Genomic DNA, 17,592 nt, shown 5'->3' with positions numbered 1-17,592 from the left:
AGGCATAGCCTGTGTTAACACAGCCATTTCCCCCCCAGAAGTAAAGCTTGTGGTGGCAGAGAAGAGATCCCTCAACATGACAGGGCTTATGTCTAACAACGCCTGTTATGTTCAGGTACAGTGTTAATGATTATCTCTGATGCTTCTTCAGAATGCACAAGGGATCTCAGGAGTAGGACATCTCTTGACAACAGGCTGACTTTTCCCCACCTTTTTTTGCTCCCTCCCATCCCTACCAGTACACAGAGCAGATTAAATAAAGCATAGCATAGCAGAAAAAAACATAAAAACATTCCTATGATCCCATCACTCAGAGGCTATTTTGTTGCATATTTTCTTCTAGTCTCTGTTATGTACTTTCTTTTTAACCTGGTGGAGCCTATACTGTATACATCATTTTGCAATCTTGCTTTAAATTTTTTTTCTTAATATAGGCAATTTTCACTCCTACTTACTGGAGTTGTTTTTTACCATTTTTAAAAACTATGTTTTTATTGATTTTAGAGAGAAAGGGAGAGGGATAAATAGAAACACTGGCCCTAGCTGGTTTTGCTGAGTGGTTAGAGTGTCAGCCTGCGGACTGAAGGGTCCTGGGTTCAGTTCTGGTCAAGGGCATATGCCCACGCTGCGGGCTCGATCCCCAGTAGGGGGCATGCAGGAGGCAGCTGATCGATGATTCTCTTATCATTGATGTTTCTATCTTTCCCTCTCCCTTACTCTCTGAAGTCAATAAAAATATATTTTTAAAAAAGAAAGAAACATTGATGAAAGAGAAACATCATTGATTGAGCCCGCAACTAGGGCATGTGCCCTGACTGGAATTGAACCGGTGACCTCTTGGTTCAAGGGTAGATGCTCAACCACAGAGCCACACAGGCCAGCCTTTTTTTTTTTTTCTTTTTCTTTTTAACCATTTTTAATGATAAACTGCAGAAATCTTAGGGAGCCACTTAAACACGTCTTGTGATGCCTCTGATTTGATTTTTTCAAAAACATGTCATATTGTTTAAAAGGTTTCAGATCTGACAGAGAAGCTAGAGGAGAGGATGTATCAACTTTATAATCACCACAACAAGATCATTCAGGAAAAGCTCCAAGAGTTCACCCAGAAAATGGCAAAGATCAGCCATTTGGAAACAGAGCTCAAACAAGTGTGCCACACTGTGGAGACCGTGTACAAAGACTTCCAAGATTTGTGTGCCCGGCCAGAGGTATGACTAAACCCCTACAGGAGGCTCTGCCTCAGGAGAGCCATAGGGGCTAAGATGAAAGTAAATGTCAACAGAAATGGGTGCTCCTGCCATCTCGCTTGTGGCGCCATACTCTCCTGTAAACATGGTGTGTTGGAGCTGAGAAGCCAGCCCCCTGTTATTTCCCACTCCTGTGTGGCCAGCTCTGTGGTGATAGAAAGGACAAAGTCCCCTCCACCCACAGCCCTGAGCGGTGCCTAACCAGGTTTACTTATTACAACGGAGGCAAAGATGCAGACAAGGGCCAGATCACTGTGGGGGGCACAGGAAATTCCCACCACATGAGAACCTCCCAGCCCCCACTCATGTTCATTTCCCTGTGACTGAAAGGACTACGCATGTAGTGGTTACAAGTAAATGTGGCCCAACACCGAGGATCAGACATGCAGACTCTTTTTTTTTTAATAGTATTACAGATGTCCCCAATTTTTACTCCCATTGCCCCCCTCCCAGACTCTTTATTATTCTCTCCCCTACATCTGCCCCAATGTCAGCATAAGGCACTTATCCCCCAGATGGGAGGGTCAGAGGGTACACAGGGAACTCAAAGGGAGGGTGGTTGCTCGGTCAGACACCAGGTCAGGTCTCATAGAGGTTGATTCTGTGTCACTCTCTTTTCCCTGCTTCCTGTCAAGAGAAGCTTCTGTTCCAAGCTAAGTGGGGTCCACTGGATTGAGAAACTTGGTACAGAGTCCGTCTTCTTTATAAGGAGCACATATGAGTGACTTCAAAAGGGAAATTTTGTAACTTAAAAATCAGTGTCTCTCACCTCCCAACATAAAAATTGGCTCCATCTGCCACCTCCCTGAGTAAGCTCAGAGCACAGCGGCTCCCCGGGAAGGGGTTCGGTACCATCCAGGCTCCTGGGTGAAGTGTTTTCACTTGCTGGCTGTGAATGCCTGGATCCCTGTTATTGCCCTTCCGAGGATCAAAGCGTGAATGTCATGAGTACCTGGACGAGATAAATACAAAGTCAGTTTGGTGTCTTAACAGCTTACAACTTCCCTTTAAAGTCAATCTTCATTTCCCCTCCCCAGGCTACTACTTTGGAAGAAGAGCAAACCCATAAAGATGGCGAATGCTGACAGCGTCTGAGAGAGTTGCCTCTTAGTGACAGCCACCAAGAGAAAGTTCAGAGGCCACCATTCTGGCCACCCTGAGAAAATTGTTTTTCACAGTTCTATAATGCATCTTGGCAAAAACAAAACAAAAAGCTTTTGCCAGACTCAAAGGCAGGGAGTCCAGCCACCATCATGGGCCCAGATTTGGTGTCCCCAACATGTGGCAAATTTACCCCACCCCAGCCCTGCACAGTTCATTAAACATTTGATTTTCAACCCAGCCATGCTTCCTGCCCATGGAGGTAGAGAGCTCTGATGGGTTCTGGAAGAACATCAGGCCCTTTCTCATCCACAGGAGGGATGTGAAAGCAAACATCACCTAATGGTTCGCCCAGCTGAGCTACTCTATTCTGAGGCTGCCACCTGCCCTTGAGTTTGGGTAACACTTTACATGCCTCAGTGCTCTCATTTGCTCTTCAGCTTCCAGGGTCAGAAGGCAAAGATTACTGTCTCCCTTTTATGGAGCAAAATGATTATTTACTTTCTAAAGTGCACACCTGACCCTTCCCTTCCCCTTCATAAAATCATCTGAAGACCCTTTCTTCTTACCCTAAGGGTCATTCCCACCTGTAGGATCCCCCCTACCCCTCCCTCTTTTAAAAGTCTGTGGAATGTCCCATCCAGAAAAGCACACAGAAGCTATTTCATTGTCTCTGCCTAGATAGCTCCTACACTTCCAAGGACTCAGTCCCACATTTTTTACATCTGTTTTCCCATGAGGCAATGGGTTCTAGGCAATGCATCACATCCAGTTGCCAGCTGCAAACACCACAGTGCAAATGGTTATATTTCTTAACATAACATGGAGTGGCCTGTGTGTATTCTCCTTTGCATCACCAGCTCACTGGGCATCATGCCCCTCTCTGGGGCTGCCTGAGAGAGCCATCAGCACTCCTGGGAACACCTCCAAGCATCATGAAGGACAGGTCAGAGAGCACCTCACATCCTAGGTCCCAATGTGAGCCACTCAGATGAGGGGTATAGGGTGGGAGCTGCCTCATGTCATGCTGCCAGTGGTGACAGCTGGGAGTAGGACTCAGGTCTGCTGTCCCTGCTCCTCTTCCCCAGATAGTGAGGCCACTGCAACTGTCCCATCCCCTGAAGGATCCAGCCCCACCTTCATAGGTGTTCACGGCCTCCAGGTTCATGGCATGCCGGATCACATGATACTCATCAGAAATCCCATTTCCCCCCAGCATGTCTCGGGCCTGGCGGGCGATGTCCAGGGCCTTCCCACAGTTATTCCTCTTCAGCAGGGAGACCATTTCCGGAGTGGCCCTGGAAGCAGCACAGACATGTAACAAGTGTTGATTACAAAGAGCTGATCCTGCTCCAGGCACCCCTACACCCTAGACAAATCAGCCAGGGGGAGGATTCCCCATGTTACAGTCAAAGCAGACACCAGGCTCCCCATGAGGGACAAGACGGGTGGGCCCTGGACCATCAAGGCCAAGAGAAAAGGGATGAGGACCCCAAGGGCCACCAGGTAGGAAGGACTTTTCTTCTTGGGACCAGCAACCACCATGCCCAGGAGAAGCACAGGGTCCTGTGGCAGCTGTCCCACTCTGCCTCCCACTACAAGTGGCCCTACTTGTCTTGATCCTTCAAGCGGCCAAGCTGCAGGCAGGCATGAAGGCCCAGTGTGATCTCGGTGAGCATGTCCGCCAGCTTCTTCTGAATCAGCTGGTTCCTGGCCAGTGGGACGCCAAACTGTATCCTAGGCAGGCAAGGTCAGGGTAAGTTAAAGAGGGGACCCACTCCCAGTCCTCTCCCAGTGCTCCACTGGCCCAGGTAGCCTTTCCAGGCTGCCTCAGTCCCTGCCTAGCTCGTCCTGGCCATCGTTGATTCAACCCATCACTGCTCAGAGGGACTTCCCCGGCTATTTCACAGAGCAGGGAGCCTAGGTCTGGTGGGCTGGGGCTGGGGAGTCACCAGTGGGGTAAAGGATGGAACCTGAAGCTCTCAGGTCAGCTCCCACTCACCTGTCCAGGGTGTACTGCCGGGCTGTGTGCAAACAGAACTCAGCAGCTCCAAGTGAACCCCAGGCAATTCCATACCGGGCATTGTTTAGGCAGCCGAAGGGACCCTATAGGATTGAGAGGGGACCTTTTCTCCACCAGGAAAGAGCTGAGAGGGTGTGTGCAGAACCAACTCTGAAGAGGGGGACACTCTCTCCTCAGACCCCCAGACACATAGTCAGTGTAAATAGGGGGATTTAGGGAGGCCACTTAAATCACATACAGCCCTGGCATCAAAGCTCATGCATGGCAGGCCTTGCTCAGTGCCTACTCATTCTTTTTTTTTAAATATTTTTTATTGATTTTTTACAGAGAGGAAGGGAGAAGGATAGAGAGTTAGAAACATCGGCCAGCGGGATGTGCCCGCAACCAAGGTACATGCACTTGACGGAATCGAACCTGGGACCTTTCAGTCCACAGGCCAATGCTCTATCCACTGAGCCAAACCGGTTAGGGTGTACCTACTCATTCTTGATTTTCACACAGTTCTACCCAGCCCAGGATCTGGATTGGCTGCTCAGATATAGGAGCTGACATAAGGAGACAGGAAGATGTGCATGCATCAAAGGATTAAGCTGATTCTGGTCCAATGTGTTCTGGGCAGAGCCAGTATGAGCGAGATAGTCACCAGAAAGGGACAGTGCACAGGGACCATGTCTGTCTGGTCCCCAGCTGGGTTCCCAGCACAGGGCCTGCCCAAGAAAGGTGAATCACCATGTGACCCAACACCAGTTCCCAAGGTGGCTTCTGCTCACCGCCAACCCGGAGGCATTGGGCAGCATGTTCTCCTCTGGTACCTCCACACCGTCCATGATAATCATACCCGTGGCTGAGGCCCGCAGGGAGAACTTGCCCTCGATCTTGGGGGCCGAGAGGCCCTGCATCCCCTTCTCCAGCAGGAAGCCCCGAATGCAATTATCTTCGCACCGAGCCCACACTACAAACAGGTCGGCCACAGGCGAGTTGGTGATCCTGGGGGGTGGGACAGACAGTGAGGATCTGGCTGCACCCCTCTGCCTCTGCCTACCCACCTGAGGTACCCAGGCTCCTCACCACGTCTTGGCCCCATTAAGGGTGTAGCTCCTGCTGGACGGGTTGTGCTTGGCTCTGGTCTCCATGCTGCCAGGGTCACTCCCGTGGTTGGGTTCCGTGAGCCCGAAACAGCCCAAGAGCTCCCCTTTGGCTGCAGGTATGAGACAGGGTGTCCCTCATTTACACCCTCCACTGAGCCAGGCTAAGGCAGATCTGGCCCTGCCTTCACAGCACTTCCAGGTGGTGAAGGGACAGGTCTCCTCCTCCCCCTGCCATAGTCACAATGCCATGATGGGGGCCTACAGGAGTCACCTAAATTATCTTGAAGGGCCATGAAAGCTAAACAGGAGAAGGTATGGAGAAAGCAGTCCTGGATGTGGGAAAAGGATGTGCAAAGGCCCAGTGGTACATTTAGAGTTCCAAGTAACTGACTCTGACTAGGGCAGCACATCAAGAGAGTGACCTCAGATGAGACCACCAGAGGCCTCTTGGACCCAGTCAGGAAGTTAAGACTTTAAAATTTGGGCTGGGATGGGGAAAACAAAGCAAATCAAGAGGGAGATTGGGATATGGTGGTTGTGAGCAGGGGTCCGAGTCAAGAGAGACCTAGGAGGGGATGATCAGGATTAGATGGGATGAAGCCCAGGCTCTAGCAGAGGGTCCAGGTGGCCGTTGGTGCTATCCTTGAAGTGGGAACAGAAGGTAGGCTCAGAGGACAGCCCCATCCCTGAGTTCCAGACCACTGGGACTGTCTTCCACCGGACTCCACAGGAAGCCACTCACCCAGCCGGGGCAGGTACTTCTGCTGCTGCTCTTTGCTGCCATATGCGTAGATGGGGTGCATGACAAGGGAGGACTGGACACTCATTGCTGACCTGTAGCCACTATCCACCCGCTCCAGTTCCCGGGCCAGGAGCCCATAAGCCACAGATGAGGCTCCAGCACAGCCATACCCTGGTGGGGGAGTGGGGAGAGGAGACAGGGCAATGGGGGACAAAGCCTGCCAACTGGGACCAGTGACTCCTGAGGCCCAAGAGACAGATACATAGGGGCACCCAAGAAGGGAGCACTAAGCTGGCCCTAGCTTGAGGGTTTATTCATTTCATCCCTACAGTTGGACAGCCTCACTTTGCAGACTGGGAAACAGGCTCAGGGAAAGTAAGGGGCTTTCCAGCACACAGCTGGGGCTGCTGAGTGTGGAGAGAAACTTATTCCTACCTTTGATAGTGGGGCCCAGCACACCAAGCTCCCCCATCTCTGAGATGATCTCCCGGTGAAAAACTGCAAATGGACAGATGACCAAGTTTAGGCCTACCTCTGGCCCTCTGGAGGCCCACTCCGGGGACAGAGGTGCCCAGAAGCCTAGAGTAGGCAGAGGTGGTGTGTATGGTGGACAGGGTGCTCACTAGCCCGCCTGGGCACCTTCGTTCCGATTGGCCAGCAGAATGCGGGGCATCAGGCGCTCCTGGCAGTAGGTGCGAAAAGTGTCCCGGATGAGAATCTCATCAGCTGTCAGCTGCTCCTCCAGCACCAGCGGGTCCCTCCAGTCAAACTGAGAACGCAAGGCTGGGACCGGGAACAGGGGCTCAACTCAGCCCAGCCCACATCTCCCTCAGCGCATCGTGCCCGCCCCTCCCAGAATCCTCCACCCCCATCGGGCTCCAGGTTGGATGTGGGCTGCAAACAGGACTGGCAACGGGGCCTTTCTCCCGGAAACTCACTGTGGGCTCAGTGCCTCCGGCCCTAGCCACGGCCCTGTCTCCCTGCCCGGGCAGCCCTTGGACTCTGGGACAGACGGGCAGACAGACAGTAGGACAAGGGCCTCAGACGCACGCGCGACGAGGGGTCCTTACATTTTTCCGGTCGGTTCTGAGTCCTCCCGCCCTTCTCTGAAAACACAGGACGAGAAATCACCCCGGAAAACTCTTCGAGTCTCCAGTTCCACCCTCCCCACTCCACCCGCTACCCCGCACTGACCGGTCAGCGCCGCGGCCGAGCCCCACCCGCGCAGCAAGCGCAGGGGGGGTCCGCGGCTCAGCAGCCGCTGGGAGACGCCTCTCAGGGCCATGTGGGCCGCGGGCGGGCGGGCGCAGCAACCACCGCCGACCTGGAGGAGCGGGGACGTCAGAGCGGATGGCTCCCACCCGCAGGCCTGGTCCCTGGCGCCCCGCGCCCCTCTCGCCGGTCCCCCGTAAGCGGCTTCAGCTCCCTTTACGGGCCAAGGAGCAACTGACGGAGGCTTTTGACCTCCGGCGGGGGGTGGGGTGGGAGGGGCGGAGGCCGAATGGGGCTGCTCATTGGTTCGTCCCGAGACAGGCTCCTTCACGGGCCTGCTTTTTAAAAGAGCAATGGCAGGCTCGTCCCAGGAAGCCGGCGGACACACAGAGGAACGGGAGCTCCTTTAAGGAGCAAAACAGGAGAAGAGGGGGAGGGGAGGGACTGGTGGGGAGGAGAGGGGAGAGAGAGAAGGGAGGGAAAGAGAAAAGGAGAGAAGGGGAGGGAGAGGGACACACACACACACACACACACACACACACACACACACACACACACACACACACACAGAGTCTGCCAACCCGATTGGCCACCTGTATTCCTGCTCTAATTGGCCCTCGGAGGGGGCTCGGCCCCCTCTTGGTTGGTCAGTTGCAGGAGGCGTGTGCGAAGCGATTTAGGAGTTAAACAAGGAAACTGAGGCAGGAGAAAAATAAGTCCAGACCTCGAGGTCTCCTCTGGGGTGCGGTGTATGTGAGCAGGAGGAGGGCTCTGATGGGCCATCTCAGCCCACCCCGTCTGCTAGTCTGTCCTGGAAGCACAAGCAGCCGCAGGTGACTGTGTGTGACTCTGTGCTCTGATTCCCTGCATGTGTGCGTGTCAATGTGCTTGAGTGACTGTATCTGTATGTGGGTGGGACTGACTATGCCTGTGACGTTGGGGACTGTTGACTGTGAGTGGTTGTGTTACTGTCTGTGACTGTGTCCTAAGTGTGGCTGAACGTCTTTGTAGCTTCTTGTCTGTGTAATTATAAGCTTGTATTTGTGTGACAATGTGACTAGATATTTGTGTTTACTAGTATGTCTGTGATTGTGTATATCTATATATGTCAGTGTATTTTAGCCTATGTGCAATTGTATGTAACTATGTGCCTGACTGTGACATATGCCTGAATGATTCTCTCTCATCATTGATGTTTCTACCTCTCCCTCTTCTGTCTTCTCTGAAACCAATAAAAATACATTTTTTTAAAAAGAGCATTTATGCAGTTTGCATATGTCTGGGTGCATCATGCTTGAACATACCTATATATGAAAGACACACAGCTACCATGTCCTGCCCATTCCCATTTGGGAAAAATAAGGTCCAGATTGCAAAATAGACTTGGTCAAGGTCACAGTGCAGAGCAGGGACCAGGACTGGGATCCAGGCCTCCCAATTCCCAGAACAGGCCTTGCCCACCCAGGAACACTTCCTCCCACATAGATACTCTGGGAAGTGTAGTGTGTGTAGCATGCTCTGCCTCACACACTGTGACTGGGTGTGATGGGAGTAACTGTGGGATTGTGTCTGAATATGATCTCTGGCCTGCAAGTCCCCAAGTGCCTGAGATCTGGTGCCCTGGATTCTCCCACTTTCTGGGCCGTATTTTCCTTAATATAAAAATAAAATTATTTGAATCTTCTTCCTCACACAATAGGCAGTCCAACACCACCCAGAATCTGGGATTCTGCATAGCTCTTCTTTTTCTGGACACCCCCCCCCCCCTCCTCCTGGAGCCAGTGACCGCTCTCTTTCTACTTCCTTTCTTACAAAGCTCCCTGCCCTGAAGCTGTTGTGGGTGCTGGAGTTCTCTATGCCCAGAGGAAACCAAAACCAAGGCTCAGGCCTTGCTATCCTTCAAAGTCCAGTATTCCTCCAGGCCACATCATCCCAGAAGCCTTATCTCCCAGCCAAATGCCTCTTTTTCTCTGGACCCTTACCCTGTTGCCTCATCTTTCAGAGCCAGCATGCCTGTTTAGTGCCTTGTCCTAAACCAAGATCTCTCCTTAAAAGAGACTCTGTTTTGCCCAGCCAGTGTGGCTCAGTGGTTGAGTATCAATCTATGAACCAGGAGGTCACAGTGCAATTCCGTGGTCAGGGCACATGCCTGGGGTTGCGGTCTCAATTCCCCAGTAGGGGGCGTGCAGGAGGCAGCTGATCAATGATTCTCTCTCATCACTGATGTTTCTCTCTCACTTCCTCTATGAAATAAAAAAAAAATTTTTTTAAGAGATGGTTTTTCTCTTCATAAAACCACTCTAACTCCAGCCGTTTTGTTTTACTTAAGTAAAAGTCACATAAAATTAGCCATTTAAAGTGTACAAGCCCTCATTGGTTTGGATAGAGCGTCGGCCTGAGGACTGGAGTACCGGGTTCAATTCTGGTCAAGGGCACATGCCCCCGGGTTGTGGGCTCAATCTCCAGAAGAGGGAATGCAGGAGGCAGCCAATCAGAATTTCTCATAATTGATGTTTCTGCCTCTCCCTCTCTGAAATCAATAAAGATAAATTAAAATAAATAAATAAGGTGTACAATTCAGTGGCATTTAGTACATTCACAATGTTGCACAACCACTACCTCTATCTAGTTCCAGAACATTTCCATCGCCCCAAAAGGAAACCTTGTACCCATTAGCGGTCACTTTCCATTCCCTCCTCCCTCTAACTCCTGGCAACCACTAATCTTTCTGTCTCTATAGGTTTGCCTATTCTGGATATTTCATATAAATATAACAATATGTAGCTTTTTGTGACTGGCTTCTTTCATTTGTCTTAGGGGTTCATCCACATTGTAACATGTATTATAATTTCAACCCTTTCATGGCTGAATAATATCCCATTGTATGAATGGGCCACATTTTGTTTACCCACTCATTTGATAATGGACATTTGGGTTGTTTCCACCATTTGGCGATTGTGAATAACGCTGCTGTGTTTGAGTCTCTATTTTCAGTTATTGGGTGTATACCTAGGAGCAGAATTGCTGGTTCGTATGGTAACACTAAGTTTAACTTTTTGAAGAATCATCAAACTGTTTTCCAAAGTAGTTGCACCATTTAATATTCCAACCAGCAGTGTACTAGGACTCCAATTCTCCACACCTTTCCTAAAAATTGGTATATTCCTTTTTTTCTTCTGATAGTCATTCTAGTTAGTGTGAAGAGCTGGCTTTTACCTTACTTTTTGCCCTCACCCAAAAAAAATATTAGCACATGATAATTTTTTGTCTTCTTGTGTGATGCAACTTTGACTGTGTGTCTGTGGTGGTGTCTATGTCTGGGCAAGGTTGTGTGTCTTTCCCTATTAGGGTGTTTAATTCCATGTTGGTGTAGTTGCCTGCATTTGAATGCGTGTGCCCCTATGGCTGGACATTGGTATCTGTACAATTGGGTGACCAGTAATAGGTGGCATGACTGCAAAAGGTTGTAGATTTTGTACGGTACTGTGTGTGTCTGTGTCTAATGTTAGCTGTGTGTATAACTACATCATTGTGTGTTTGTAAAGGGTTGTAAGCTACTGGGTTATACACCTTTGTGTCTGAGGCTGCATCTGTGTTTGACAGGATTGGGTGACTGCGTCTTCTATAGTTTTGTGACAACATATCCAAGAAGGCCCTTGTGTCTATTTAGTTGTAGCTAAACCATGCCACTATAATTGTACCTGATTGGGTAATTCTGTGTGATTATGAATTCTATGTCTGAGGGATTATGTGACTACACCATTGTGGAACTAAACGGCATATGGTTGTATCTTCCTGACTACATGGTTTATGTGATGCACAGACAAGTATATGGCAGGGTCTACATGGTCAGTGTGGCTGAGGTGACCAGGAATTTGTGTCATTATGTAACTGCATATTACATATGTCACATATGTAAATGTATGTGTGAACTATACGCCTGTGATGTGTGTTCACGTTGCCCACCCCGGGATCCCAGGGCACCACAGTGGAGGTCCCCGGTGCAGCACCTTGGATCCTGCCCCCATGTGGGACAGGAATCAGCAGTAGCAGGACCAGGGCAAGTGTTGGAGGAGTGGCTCTCCAGCAAGTCAGGTGCCTCCTGTGGTCCAATCCAATGCTTTCATCCCATCCAGGTGAGGTGGCCGACGTCTCCCCACACCAGCTGTAGTGGCCCCAGCTTCAACCTCCACACAGCCCCACTCCCCGCAGTGCTCCCTGGGAGTCCGTGGTAGGCGGTGGAGGCCGATTAGCAGGGTCCCCTCCTGCCACTGGGCTCAGACCCTGAAAGTTCCTAACTCAGGCAATTTCAAGGCAAGCTAATGTGAAGCCCCAGCTTCTAGCCCTGCCACTCACCAGGGACAGAGCTTCGGCTGCTCTGGGCCCCCACCTGATAGCAGCCTCCACCGTCTGGGGTGTCTGATAATGCTTGGCTTGGCAGGGAGCTTGTGCCAAGTCCCGCCATCAGCACGGCTGTTTCTGTTTTGGGGGAGGGGGAGAGAGAGGGGTTTGCAGGGCCCCAGTTGAGGGAAAGGGGGACCTGGAAGCCCCTTCCCAGAATCCCCATTCCACCTGTCACCCCCTCTCCAGGTAGGTAAATGAGAGGCCTCCAAGTCTTTCCTTCCTTGGGGGAGCCAGTACCTCACTTTATGTAACACCCGAACCCCCAAACCTCTGGACCCCTAGCCCCTGAACATCTGACTGAGCTTTGGATGCAGGGTCAGTCTTTAAGGCGCCGTGCCAAACAGGCCAAGGCAAGGTCTGTTCCCCCGAAATGGTGACACCCCCCCCCCGCCTTGCCTGACCCTTATCAGGGGTTGCAGCCAATCAGCTGAGAGCAGAGAGGAGCCTTCCAAGGGGCCACCAGAGCCTCAGAGCCCACGAGGCCACAAAGGGAGAGGAGACCTGAGGCCCTTGGGTGGGCACCAGCCAGCCATGGCCACAGCTGACGCCACCTTGCCTTCCATCAGTACGCTGACCGCCCTAGGCCCCTTTCCAGACACACAGGAAGACTTCCTCAAGGTGAGGCCAGGCGGGGTCTAGGCGGCTGGCTGGGGTCCGGGTCTGCAGTCACAGAGCTTGGGGATCAGGTCTGCATCCAGCCCTGGAATCCAGAGACCCGGCCAGGGCGGGGGGTTCTCAGCCCGGTCCAGGGATCTGAATGTGGCCTCAGGGCCTATTTCTGTCTTGGAAAACGAAGGCTCGGAGCTGAACACCGTGGTGGCCTAGGCTCCTTGAGACGCCAGGTATCAGGCGGAAAGAACAGAGGTGTCCAGGGGACATCCAAGCATTAATCTTGGGAATTAATCTTATAGGGGGGCTGGAAAGGAGTGGGAGATTCTGGGGGGAAGTTGAGGCAAGGCTGCCCCCCTCCCATTCTTGGCTCTGCCACCCCTTCCCCCATGCCTAAGTGCAGCTCCAGATAATGTAAGTCTTATCTCCAGTCGCCAGCCAGACCCTACCGACCTCTGTCCCTGAAGGTGGGGGGACGGGGACAGTGTGAGGGAGTGGGACACACAACACAGACAAGCAAGCAAGACCCCCTCTGGAGCTCAGGCCAGCCTGCCCCATCAGGGCGCAGGCCCCTCCGCCGGGGAAGGGTGCCCTGGTGACCGCAGAAGTCTCACGCTCTCGGCTCCCTCCCGCAGTGGTGGCGCTTTGAGGAGGTGCAGGACTTGGGTCCGGGTCCCCCGGACCAGGCTCGGCCGCTCCTCCACGTGAGGCCCAAGTTGGAGGACGCGCCTGAGGAGAAAGAAGACGACGACAGGGATCCGGCCACTGCCTGGGACCTGGATCTCTTCTTCACCAACCTGTCGGGCCCCGAGCCCAGCGGCGTGCCCCAGACCTGCGCTCTGGCGCCGGGTGAAGGTCCCGGAACGCAATTCCCACCGCAGCCCGACACCCTGGAAGCGTACGCGGGCGGCCTGGGGCTGGTGGCTGGGCTCTTGGGTCCCGAGGAGCACCCGGGCTGGGCGCGCCCGGCCCCACAAGCTCCCGCCCCCGACGCCTTCGTGAGCCCAGCCCTGGTCCCGGCTCCCGAGCCCAAGGCGCTGCCGCTGCAGCCAGCGTACCCGGGGCCGGGAGCGGGCTCGTCCGGCAGCTATTTCCCGCGGACCGGGATTTCGGTGCCTGCGGCGCCCGGCGCCCCCTATGGGTTGCTGTCCGGGTACCCAGCATTGTACCCGGCGCCGCAGTACCAAGGGCACTTCCAGCTCTTCCGCGGGCTTCCGGCGCCCGCCCCCGGCTCCGCCGCGCCCCCCTCCTTCTTGAATTGTCTGGGACCAGGAACCGCGGGTGCGGGACTCGGGGGAACCGCAGGAGACCCCAGAGGGACCGCGGAGGCCGTGCCTTCCAAGCGCAGCCGGCGCTCCTGGGCGCGCAAGAGGCAGGCGGCGCACACGTGCACGTACCCGGGCTGCGGCAAGAGCTACACCAAGAGCTCGCACCTGAAGGCGCACCTCCGGACCCACACAGGTGAGGCGCGGCTCCGCTCAGCCCCGAGGCTGAGTGGCCGGGGGCGTGAGGCCGGGAGCAAGGGAAGGGGCTAGAGGCCCGGCCCAGGGGGCGGAACCGCAATGACAGGAGGCGCGAAGGGAGTCTCAGAGCCAGGAACCGGACAGAGGCAGCTGGGAGCGGACCTGGGCCCTCAGCAGCAGGGCCAGGGGCCAGGTAGCGGGTGTGGGCAGAGAGAGGACCTAGAAAATCTGGGCAACGTTTCAGGGAACTGACGGGTAAGATCTGGGCCCCGGCCCTGGCCGGTTTGGCTCAGCGGATAGAGCACTGGCCTGCGGACTGAAGGATCCCGGGTTCGACTCCGGTCAAGGGCACATGCCCGGGTTGCGGGCTCAATCCCCAGTAGGGGGCGTGCAGGAGGCAGCCAATCAATGATTCTCTCTCATCATTGATGCTTCTATCTCTCTCCCTCTCCCTTCCTCTCTGAGATCAATAAAAATATATTTTAAAATATATTTAAAAAAAAAAAAAAAAGATCTGGGCCCCGGCTGAGGAGCAGAAAGCCTAGCAAGTGGAGTAGGGGGCGGGGCTGGAGGCGGGGCTGCGGGGCGGGGCCAAAGACGCAGGGTTCCGGTTTGTGGCCAGCGGGGAGCGGAGCCAGGAGTCTATAGCGTAGGTTGTTTGCAGGCGGCGGGCCCCTGGTTGGCGCTCAGGAGGGGAGATACAGGGCAGAGTCAGTTTCATGTGCTCAGACGCAGAGTGGTCCCGGGAAGATACGGAGAAATGGCTGGAAAACAGAGGAGGGCGGGCCCAAGAGAAGAGGGTCTCGGGGAGCCAAAGACCCAGCGAGGCTGTGGAATAAAGGTGGGGAGGAGGGAGAGGGAGGCCTATGCTTTAGGCAGCTATTTTCAAACTTTTTCATCTCCTGGCACACATAAACTAATTACTAAAATTCTGCGGCACACCAAAAAAAAAAAAAAAAAGTTATATTTTTTGCCGATCTGACAAAAAATAGGTAAAATGACTGATTTACAAAAAAAAAAATTACCTACCATTTTTGCTCCAAAGTGACTTTTAAAAAAATCAGATGTCTATGCTTGCATATAAGAATTTCTGGTACCAAGAATTAACCAATCAGATGTAACCTTTTTTTTAAAAAAAAGTATTTTATTGATTTTTTTACAGAGAGGAAGGGAGAGGGAGAGTTAGAAACATCGATGAGAGAGAAACATCAATCAACTGCCTCCTGCACACCCCCCACTGGGGATATGCCCACAACCAAGGTACATGCCCTTGACTGGCATTGAACCTGGGACCCTTGAGTCCGCAGGCCAATGCTGTATCCACTGAGCCAAACCGGTTAGAGCTCAGATGAAACCTTCTTATGCGACTTGACCAATAAGATACAACTCTATTATATGACCTAAATATTTATGGTTCAAGACAGGGCACTCACAATGGGTGACTATTGTTTTGTTAGCTGTTGTTATTTTATTTAACAACCGAAGGGAAAAGAAGTCAGTGCCCCTGACTAAACAGTCAGGTATCTCACACGGGTTGAAAACCGCTGCTTTAAGGGTCCACATAGATGGTGGGGCCAGGTGTAGTGTGTGTGTGTGTGTGGCGGGGGGGGGGTGGGGGGGGAGCTAATCACCACAGACAGGCCTGGAACACCAGGGGATTCTAAGGGTCAAGGCCAGGGGCAGGGTTGGGCAGCAGCTGGAGGGTCCCCTGAAGCAAGGAGGGGGCTGGACCATAAGGGACAGGCGTAGGATGACTTTAGGACACAGGGGCAGGTAACAGGGCCCGGGAAATGGGCCAGTGGTGTAGGGGATGTGACTTGGGACAGGCTTGGCGCCAGGTGCAGGTACTGAACAAGAAGGGTCGGGGTCGCAGAGGGCCAGACCTGGGTGCACGCCCCTGAGAGTGAGTGCCTCCTTAAATTTTGCACCCTCAGCGCCTCCCTTGCCTCACCCTAGACCTGGTCAAGGCTGAGCAAAGGGGTGTGGCGGATGCAGTGGCGGACCTGAGGGAGGAGTGGGGCAGACAATGGCACTCATGATCTCCTCGCCTCCCAGGGGAGAAGCCATATGCCTGCACGTGGGACGGCTGCGGCTGGCGGTTCGCGCGCTCGGACGAGCTGACCCGCCACTACCGGAAACACACGGGACAGCGCCCCTTCCGCTGCCAGCTCTGCCCTCGGGCTTTTTCTCGCTCGGATCACCTGGCCTTGCACATGAAGCGTCACCTTTGAGCCAACCTCCCCCTCCACCACCACCACCACCCCCGGCACTTGGACCTTCCTGGGGGCTGGGGATGGAACAGGAGCGGATCCACGCAGGGCGGTTTCCCTCGGATGGACCCTTGCCGGGACTCTCGACCCACAGATCCCCAGGAAGAACAAGGACTGGCCCATAGACAGACCTGGGGGAGCCTCCAACGGAAGGGAGCCACACAGAGACTTCCTAGGGTCACGCAGACCCAACGACACAGACTTGCAAATAAATGGACTCAGATGGACACTCAAACACTTGAGACAGACAGGCAGACCCTCGGAGAGCTGGACCCTCAGACCAGCTCACAGGCGGCCTTGGACAGCGGAAGGGGTTATGGGGTGAGGCTTCTCAGAGGCCCTGGCTCTAGAAGGGGTCTTCCCACTGTGACGGCCCAGCTCCGCATGTGGCTGGCCTCTGCTGTGAATGGTTATGGGTCTGTACCAATGCTCCTAGATAAAGCTTCAGCTGTGGCCTGCATTTGTGAGTTTCGGGTGCTGGAAGATGGGAGGAAGCTGTAACCCCAGCGGTGATTTGGGGGGGCATACTCTCACACTCATCTCCTAACCTCAGCGATACCGCTCAGGATCCTGCAGGCCTTGCCTCCCCTTTCCCCCCACTCCAAGATCAGGCTACATCCTCCTTGCCTCCTGCCTTGAACCCCAGGGGCATTTACAGGGACCATCTCCCTCTAAGAGGCCCCAGTCCGGCCCCAGAATCACAGCACCCTTCACCATGCCATGATCCAAAGTGACCCCCTGGCTAGCTCAGGAAAATATGCAGAATGAAAGGGGAGAAGACAAGGAGCACAAATTCCCCTTTTAAAAAATGTATAGCCCTAGCTGGTTTGGCTCAGTGGATAGTGTTGGCCTGCGGACTGAAGGGTCCCAGGTTCAATTCCAGCCAAGGGCACATGCCCAGGTTGCGGGCTCTATCCCCCCCGCCCCAGTAGGGGGCGTGCGGGAGGCAGCCAATCAATGATTCTCATTGATGTTTCTATCTATCCCTCTCCCTTCCTCTCTGAAATCAATAAAAAAATTAATAAAATAAAATAAAAAAGACTTTTAAAATAAAGTAAAAATCCTAGTGTGTGTGTATGTATGTATGTGTGTGTGTATATATATATATATATATATATATATACTTTTTTTAAAATTGATTTCGGAGAGGGAGAGATAGAAACATCCATAAGAGAGAACCATGGGTCGGTTGCCTCCTGCACGCCCCCTACTGGGGATTGAGCCCGTAACCCGGGCATGTGCCCTGACCGGGAATCGAACCTGTGACCTCCTGGTTCATAGGTCGATGCTCAACCACTGAGCCACGTCGGCCGGGCACAAACTCCCCTTAAGAGAGCAAAAGTCCCAAGAGTTGGACCTCAAGCTATAAAGCTGGAAAGGAAAAAAAAGCAAATTTGTGTCTCACCCATAAGCCGAGGGAGGAGCAGGGT

The 17,592-nt window shown here is 53.2% G+C and overlaps 3 protein-coding genes across 9 annotated transcripts in view; 2 read left to right on the top strand and 1 right to left on the bottom strand.

The window, feature by feature from the left end:
* The window catches only part of SYCE2 (synaptonemal complex central element protein 2), a 13,982-nt gene extending 10,525 nt beyond the window's left edge, over positions 1–3,457 (top strand). For all 4 annotated transcript variants that reach the window (XM_079771117.1, XM_079771116.1, XM_079771115.1 and 1 more), the window contains 2 exons: positions 1,014–1,211; positions 2,288–3,457. In XM_079771117.1, coding sequence (XP_079627243.1) covers positions 1,014–1,211; positions 2,288–2,335 — 246 coding nt within the window. In that variant the 3' untranslated portion in view covers positions 2,336–3,457. The remainder of the gene's footprint in view (positions 1–1,013; positions 1,212–2,287) is intronic.
* Positions 1,244–17,592, bottom strand: GCDH (glutaryl-CoA dehydrogenase). 4 transcript variants are annotated; one of them, XM_079771111.1, is made up of 12 exons: positions 11,773–11,903; positions 7,399–7,528; positions 7,275–7,310; positions 6,844–6,987; positions 6,640–6,702; positions 6,205–6,375; positions 5,443–5,572; positions 5,145–5,361; positions 4,354–4,457; positions 3,963–4,088; positions 3,489–3,649; positions 1,244–2,202 (listed from the first exon to the last, which is right to left on the bottom strand). In XM_079771111.1, exons 2-12 carry the CDS (start codon positions 7,487–7,489, stop codon positions 2,129–2,131), a joined length of 1,317 nt encoding a protein of 438 aa, XP_079627237.1. In that variant the 5' UTR covers positions 7,490–7,528; positions 11,773–11,903; the 3' UTR covers positions 1,244–2,128. The 4 variants fall into 4 exon arrangements, with proteins under 4 accessions (XP_079627237.1, XP_079627236.1, XP_079627238.1 ...); XM_079771110.1 differs by lacking the exon at positions 11,773–11,903 and adding an exon at positions 11,427–11,445; XM_079771112.1 differs by lacking the exon at positions 11,773–11,903 and adding an exon at positions 8,141–9,473.
* Positions 12,303–17,064, top strand: KLF1 (KLF transcription factor 1). The gene is made up of 3 exons (XM_079771118.1): positions 12,303–12,438; positions 13,065–13,890; positions 15,948–17,064. The coding sequence occupies exons 1-3, from the start codon at positions 12,352–12,354 to the stop codon at positions 16,121–16,123; spliced, it is 1,089 nt and encodes a 362-aa protein (XP_079627244.1). The 5' UTR covers positions 12,303–12,351; the 3' UTR covers positions 16,124–17,064.

Source organism: Cnephaeus nilssonii (assembly GCF_951640355.1).
Source record: "Cnephaeus nilssonii genome assembly, chromosome: 5".
Classification (NCBI taxonomy): Eukaryota; Metazoa; Chordata; class Mammalia; order Chiroptera; family Vespertilionidae; genus Cnephaeus; species Cnephaeus nilssonii.
This window is presented reverse-complemented; position numbering and strand designations above follow the sequence as displayed.

Bases quoted from the DNA above. Each gene is read 5' to 3' on its own strand.
- GCDH (XM_079771110.1), bottom strand. The intron at 6,703-6,843 runs GTGCCCAGGCGG...GTCCATTTGCAG, and splicing joins GCTGGCCAATCGGAACGAAG to TTTTTCACCGGGAGATCATC. The intron at 4,089-4,353 runs GTGAGTGGGAGC...TTGCCTGCCTAG, and splicing joins CGGCAGTACACCCTGGACAG to GATACAGTTTGGCGTCCCAC.
- KLF1 (XM_079771118.1), top strand. From the start codon at position 12,352: ATGGCCACAGCTGACGCCACCTTGCCTTCCATCAGTACGCTGACCGCC. The intron at 12,439-13,064 runs GTGAGGCCAGGC...TCCCTCCCGCAG, and splicing joins CACAGGAAGACTTCCTCAAG to TGGTGGCGCTTTGAGGAGGT. The intron at 13,891-15,947 runs GTGAGGCGCGGC...CTCGCCTCCCAG, and splicing joins GCACCTCCGGACCCACACAG to GGGAGAAGCCATATGCCTGC.